Below are 7,141 nucleotides of genomic sequence, written 5' to 3'. Positions count from 1 at the left end.
AGTGGAGAACAGTCTTTATTATCAAAACCAATAAAATCCTTAAAGAGGAGTCAGGTTTATACACAAGCATTTGTAATTTCAATAATTTATTTACAAGGCAATTAGGCAATGAAGAAGTAGTGAGAAGTTACCAAAACTTCTCACTTGTTTAAAGTGACCAGGTTCCTTCCAAGCAAGTGCTTTACACCCACCCAGCACATCCAGAAACATGGGACAAATCAGAGTTCCTGCAGAAGTTGTTCAGTGAGCAATGCTCCAGCTGTAATTCCCACAGAGATCAGATTTGCCAGGAATAACACTTTTGATCATTTACCTGTCAGTTGTGTCAGGGCAGGAAGGGATGGAAACCTGTCACAGAAATCCCCATTAAAAGCAAGCAGTGATATCTCCCTGTGGGACAGGCAGAACAATTCTCCAATTCCTGTATCAGTGCTGAAAAACTGGGCAAGTTGGATGTCCACAGCACAAAAAAAAAGATAAGAAGTCTGCTGGTTTTGTGTTAGTACCTACCCAGTAAAACACTACAGACAGTTGAAATACCAGCCTTTCACAACATCCACTCCATGCTTCTCTTCACACAAGTACTGGTTATGCAGAGAAACTTCTTTACAGGCTTCAAAGGACAGGTTCTGCACATCTGTGAAGCTCCTGCAACACATGAAGCTAAATCAGTGACTCTGAAGGACAAAAATTCTGCTTTAGCCCAAAGACTGCATGCCTGGACATGTACATCCTTCTCCTACTATGGCTCCACAAGAAGAAAATAAATGTAAAATGTGAATTTTCTTCTCAAAAGTAGGAACTAGGAGGAGAGATGGGGCAGTTGAGTGGTTTAATGGTCTATTAATCCTCAAAGATTTTAACTCCAATCTCTTCTGGGGCAAAGAAGGAAGGGAAGGACATCAGTTATGATTTATCTCTTCCTCACCCTCCCAAGGATGCTTTGCATTTGTTGTTACAACAGTTGAGGAGAAAACCCTTCTCTGTGCTCCTTGTGCCCTCACAAGGATGACACATTTACAGAGCTGTTATTTAGCACAGTTTGCAGCTCACTTTTCTGTCTCCTGGGTTTCTCCACTCCTACACACCTAAACTTGCCAAGTCTGTTCTTGCTCAGTGAAATTCCCAGCTGAAGTGGCAGAGATTGGCACACTGAGGTGGCACACCTGGGTACAAACCCAGCCCCAAACACCCTCCTGTGACTGCAGGCAGGCAGGGACAGAAACATGATTGCTACAAAGAGAATTACACTTAGTGCTACCTCAGATAACCCTCCTCCAGCCTGAGCTCTGAATATATTCTGGCAAGGGATATTTTCCTCTTAATATTTAGTCAACAAATCTTTCCCCCCAATTGCTGTGATACCTTTGAAGCCCTGTACTCAGTTGCTGAGACACTTCTTGAAGCTCCTTCAGTGCACCAAGGGCTTTTCCACCATCCACTGAGTGCTCTGGCATAACCTCTGTCAGAAGCTCCTGTGTGATCCTTAACTGCTTTTCCAGTTTCTCTGGAAAATGAGAAGTTAAAGGTATTACTAAAAATGAACCAGTTAATACAAGATATTAACAGCTGGAGTAACCCAGAGACAGGTGAAAAGATGACAAAAAAATATTCAGCTTTCACAAAATCACCATGAAACTGTGAAAGCCAAATTATTTTTCACTGTTGTGACTAGCACCAGCAAGAGGCTATTAAAATTGCTCATCAAGCTCTCATTTAGTGTATGGCAAAGGTTTTTAAGAGGAATGTAAGAGGAAAAACAAGTTTTAGACACCCAAAGTTCCCTGGGCAGTATTGCTGTTGGCATGTATCCCCTCAGCTATTTCCTAACATTCACAAACAAAAAATGCACCTATTCCTTTCTAGTCTTCTCACAAGAATTCTAAGTTCTTCAAGAAATGTTTTTCATTTGTCCTAAAGTGCAAGATTACTGTAAATGATTTAAGAATCTTGTTTTTTTTGCAGACCACCAGTTCAAAAATGTAACTTTTTGTCCAGGCTTCAATACAAAATGCATGTACGGGTTTATTAAATATTCTCTGATTTAAGACAGCACATGATAATATTTAAGCTTCAGTTCCACAAGAAACAGAAGTTTGAGCAAGTCTGCCCAGGTGAATCTGTCCCTCAAACACAGAAAAAAGAAAGATCAGAGCATTCCTGTAAGTTATTTACACAGTAGGAAAAAGAAAGGGGGAGGAATGCTATGAATAAAGTTAAAATACATAGAAACCTGCTACAGAAGGTGTATATGAAGACTGAGCTAACTTTAAAAGTTTTTTAACAAAAAATTTTTAAAACTTTAAAAGTTTTTTTAATAAAATTCTCTGCTGCAAGATAAAAAACTGTGTAGTTAAGTGGTTAAACAGAGGTAAGAACTCCACACAGCACAATGTGTGATTACGTATCCACACAAACTCAGAGCACACACAGTTCCTCCAGTGGCTGATGCAGCAGTAACAATGTGAGAAATTTTTTTAGCATAAACCCACTAAAACTGAAAGCAAATTCGATAAATGAAATTTTCATACCAAGGTAGGTTTGCTTATCTCCTTCTAGGTGAATGTCCTTTATGGGTAATTTGTGCCTTGTGGCATCCAGGCCAGCTGCAAAGCTTTTGTATTGCTCTTTAAACTGCTCACACACAGCAACCAGGGGAGACAGCACTTCTATCTGAAAGAGAAACCCTGATCAACACCTCTCCAAAAACATCTATCACTACACATCTGCCTCACTACAAAAAAAAACCTTTATGATCAAACCAAACACCACTCTGAAATGCTTATTGACACAGGAATTCAAGAAGTCTGTGGTACAATAATTCTATCAAATCGTTGATTGTGTTTCTCTCTCTGTCCTCAGCACCATTCCCTTGTTTCTGTAGCTCAGAGATTGGCAGCACAGCCAGCAAAGGGTTTTATATCAGATCCTTTGAGATAAATTTGATCCTTGTAATTAACAAGTGTGTTGTCCAAAAGCCTTGATTGATTTTTTCAATGAGTATTTATTAAAAAGCAAAGAGAGTCAGTTTTGAAACATTCAAACATTAATTATTCATTAGAAACCTGTCTTCTTACAATTAGGCCAGAACTACTTGTGGCTAACACATACAAATAAATAAAATATAAAATAAAAACCAGAATCTCTGCAATCTCTGCCCTTGCCCAGGAGCTCCAGCTTCTCCTTCCTGCCTGTCCAGCAGGGAACCCAACAGTGCCAAAGGTGCTGCAGGCCTCAGCAGGAAGGAGATATTTATTTCCTTTAAGATGTATAAAATTGTACCCCTGCAGGCCACAGAAACAGAGAAATCTCCCCTGGATAAAGGACTACATCATAAATGAGTTTCTGTAACTACAGAGAAACATTTTTAAAGCTTACCTGTTTGTCCAATGCTTCATTGAGCTTCTGCTTTCTCTCCTTGAGCAGAATTTCACGTTTCAGCTCCAAGAGCTTCTCCTGCTGTCTCCGCTTCTCTTCACACAACATTAACAAGTATTTTTCTGCTTTCTCCTCCATCTTGGCAACACTTTTTTCTGTCTATTACACCCCAAAAATATTCACAATTAAAGCAATGCTACAGCTGAGAAATTAACATATTCTGAACAAAGAAATGCAAGCTTCAGATTAGATCAAAGAGTTTCAATTAATGAAGAGGAGACCTCACAGGGTAAGCACAGAAAATCAGAATTAAAGATCCTCTTAAGACTCTCTTTCCTCACTCCTTTTTAAAGGAAAATACACAGAGCACTGAGGGAACAAAGTCACTGCCACAACCTTTAACTCCAGACAGAATCACATTTTCCCCCAAAATTTCTGCCTCCCTCTAATGCCTAAGAACCAGCATTAGCTTAATAAACTGGTATTGAATCAGAGCAAGTCTTATGGTTTTAAAAAATGATAAAAATATACAGTCACAAAAACCTAACTTTTATAGGTCAGGAAGGATTTAAGAAATGGAACAATTCCCCACTATCAAGTTCTATGTGAAACACCAAATATTTGAGCAGCTCTCACCCTTAATCTTAGGAAAGTTAAAATTAGTGCCTCAGATTCCAGCACTTCCAGCAGATCAAAAGAAGCATCTGCCTGCAAAAAAGAAAAGAATATTTTACATCAAGTTAGGTATTGAAATAATTGTTTTATCAGGGGTGAAATTAATTACCAAATTAATTACTGATAGTCCAATTCATGCCTGGAATCAGGCAGCTCAATGATAAAATTTTATTTTTTAACACTCATGTTAATTAAACACATCTCTTTGTTCCACCACCTTTAAAAACATTTTCAGCAGATTTTCATTATTCTGGTAGAGAATTTGAAGCTCCAGTGCTACACTGAATGAGATCCACAAATAAGGCCCTTTTTATTAGATTGAGTCAGTGTCTGTTCTCAGAACAAAAATGCCACAAAATACTTAAAGATAATGGGATATAATTGAATATTATGGGCAGGAATGCAAGAGGAATCCACCTGAGGAGATGCAATAATTGGAACAGATTTTTTATCACAAGTAATGGAAGGAAAGCTCTGGTCAGTGCCCAGGTGTCTGATGAACACAGCAAACACTGCCAGCTCTGACTTCTGCAAGGAGGCTTTGGGTCCTCCAGGGCCCAGCTGTAATTCAGATTAAAGATAAACAGAAAATCTTCATTTCAAAATCAATATCCTTACCAATGGAAGCAGTGAGACTCACCTCACGAGTCTTTCCAGTTCTTTTCTTTGCCTTTGAATTCTCTTTTGAAATAGGTTCTGAATAAGAACTCTTCTTGGGGTCACTTTTATCTGAATCACAACAACAAAGTTAGTGTGCTGCTCTTCTGAGAGGTCTGTAGGGTGAGTCAAGAGACCACCAGGTTCTTTAAAGGCAGAGATCATTTAAAAATTATTGTGTGCACCACTAAGAAAGATCTGTGCTCTGTTTCTCTCTCTGATATATTCATGGGCAGAGATGGATCTTTAAGCTTTGAGTGACAAACAAATGTGATCCACTTGTCAGAAGGGCTGACACCCACCTGTTATAGGAACAAAGACTCAAGAGTACTTTATTCTTTAATCTTTGACCTTATTCTTTACTTTTAGACTTTAAATAAAAGCAGAGCACCAAAAGATATCAATTAAGAAGTTATTTTAAACTCCAAAAGTATTGGTACCTCTACTTAAAATCCTTTTGTGAATATACAAGAATACAACAATTTCTTATCCCCAAGTTTCAGCACACACATTAAAAATTAAAAAAAAAAAACAAAAACCCAGGAATGGTGTATGAATGGAAATTTACCATTAATAGCAGAAATATCAAGGTCTGGTAGCTTCATTTTGCCTTCATCTAATAAAGTGGACTGCAAGTCACCCCTCTCAAGACCAGCCGGAGTCAATAAGCTGAGGTTCACACCTGTAGAGAGAAGCTGTGATCAGACCAGGAGAAGCTGAACTAGAAGGATAAGGCTCAGCACAATTCACAATTCCACCTAGACAAGGCTCCTCCTGAGCTCATCAGAAACACTCTCTTCCCAGCAATGTCTAATGAGCACCTGTTTTCTAATGAACAGCCTTAAAAACTTATTCTTCTTGAACCTCCTGAGAAAGTGACCAACTGGAATTGCAGCCAGAATGGAAAATTATTATGGCTACAGCTCACTCTCTAAAAAGTGAGAATCCCCCATAAAGTGAGATCCTTTGAGGTCCCAATTCCCAGAAAATAAGGGAATAATTTGTCTCAATAACTGGGTATCTGTGGAGACAACCAAGGACTATCAGTAATACCAGACAGGAACCATTGGTAATAACAAAAGAAATAAAAATGGATGGGTTTGCAGACAGATTTCCTGTCATTCACATTTGGCTTAACAGAAAGATCAAATAAAAAAAGCAGAGTAATGGTGAGGGCAGAGGAAAAGAACCATCCTGCAGAAGGCAGGAAAGACCAAATCACTCAATTCCAGAGGCAGGACCTGATTTGTCTTTAGTCCCACATCAAGTTTCTTAATTTCCTATGCATACAAATAATAACTGCCAGTAATGCAAATAACACAAAATATCACTACCTTAGAGTTAACAGTTTCATAGGCTAGAAATACAAAATAATAACTTTTAAACACTGGTAAAACTTACTAGCAGAAGCTTTCTGTTTCTGAGAGACAACCGTTCTTGCTTCAGCTCTAGAAGACAGCAGTGAACTACTTGATGAGGAGGAGGAACCCGAGGAAGCATCCTGAAAATAAAGAAAACAGATAAGACAGAACATAATCAGCAGTATCTTAGCTTCAACTTAAATGCTGACAATAAACAACTAAATCCCAGGTCACCTTGCTGCTTTGCAACTTCACCTGAGTACAGTCCCAAGCTCCCACCTAGCAGCACTCCACAACTCCCTCATAACCCCAGCAGAGGTGGTTTCCCCTCTGTTTTGTTTTGTTTTTTTGGTTGGCTGAGGTGTTTTTGTTTGTTTTTTTTTTTTCTCCTCACTGCCACAGGTCCAAGCAGCCCCACACGTCCAAGCAGCCCCTCACACCTTTGCTGCCTTTCGCTGAGCGACGCCTGAGCTTGGCTGTTTCGGCGCCGTCTTGCTTTGTTTCTTATCGTACTGCAGGTAGCGAGACTGAACAACTCTTCCTCCTAAAGAGAGCAAAGAGAGCTCAGCCGGGCCCACCGCGGGGCGTCCCCGCCTCAGGTCGGGTCCTCCCTCAGCCGGTGCGGATCCGCCCTCACCCCACGCTACCTTTCCGCTTAGCTTTAGGCGTTTGTCCGGCCGCCGCCATGCCGGTGCCCTCCGAGGACGTCGCGTCGAGGCAGCGGAGAGCGGGCGAAGAACCGGACAAGGATCGCTCCCCCTCAGCGGCCGCAGCCGCCATCGCTTTTGAATCACCGCGCATGCGCGCGCCGAGGCGGGAGCGGTGAGCGGGTAGCAGAGCGCCCCCTGGCGGCGCGGAGGAATGAAACCCTCCCGGGGGCTGCGCTGCTTTTAAATAAAGCGATAAAGGAGGGTCTGGCTACTCCTGCAGCACGGCTGGACCTGAAAGTGCTCCCTGCCTCAGGCTTTTGGTGGGAGGTAGCTTTAGCTGGTGGAGTCTGTTCTGGGATCCTCAGTACAAGAAAGATAAGGGGCTGCTGGAGAGAATCCAATGGAAGTCACAGAGATGAT

General features: G+C 40.9%; 1 protein-coding gene across 1 annotated transcript; it reads right to left on the bottom strand.

The window, feature by feature from the left end:
- On the bottom strand, nucleotides 1-6,888 carry HAUS8 (HAUS augmin like complex subunit 8). Its single transcript, XM_074528798.1, has 10 exons — nucleotides 6,719-6,888; nucleotides 6,512-6,615; nucleotides 6,112-6,211; nucleotides 5,279-5,392; nucleotides 4,694-4,782; nucleotides 4,015-4,086; nucleotides 3,379-3,537; nucleotides 2,532-2,673; nucleotides 1,366-1,507; nucleotides 1-648 (listed from the first exon to the last, which is right to left on the bottom strand). The coding sequence occupies exons 1-10, from the start codon at nucleotides 6,870-6,872 to the stop codon at nucleotides 522-524; spliced, it is 1,203 nt and encodes a 400-aa protein (XP_074384899.1). The 5' UTR covers nucleotides 6,873-6,888; the 3' UTR covers nucleotides 1-521.
- Nucleotides 6,889-7,141: the final 253 nt, after the last annotated feature.

This window comes from Zonotrichia albicollis, chromosome 29 (genome assembly GCF_047830755.1).
Source record: "Zonotrichia albicollis isolate bZonAlb1 chromosome 29, bZonAlb1.hap1, whole genome shotgun sequence".
Lineage (NCBI taxonomy): Eukaryota > Metazoa > Chordata > Aves > Passeriformes > Passerellidae > Zonotrichia > Zonotrichia albicollis.
The sequence above is the reverse complement of the archived record's forward strand: the minus strand, read 5'-3'. Positions and strand labels throughout refer to the sequence as shown.

What these genes read in the sequence shown, in the direction of transcription:
- HAUS8 (XM_074528798.1), bottom strand. Translation starts at nt 6,872, where the DNA reads ATGCGCGGTGATTCAAAAGCGATGGCGGCTGCGGCCGCTGAGGGGGAG. An exon ending in TGATATTTCTGCTATTAATG is followed by an intron (nt 4,783 to 5,278) that starts GTAAATTTCCAT and finishes GTTGTGATTCAG; the next exon opens with ATAAAAGTGACCCCAAGAAG. An exon ending in GAACTGGAAAGACTCGTGAG is followed by an intron (nt 4,087 to 4,693) that starts GTGAGTCTCACT and finishes TCTTTTTTGCAG; the next exon opens with GCAGATGCTTCTTTTGATCT.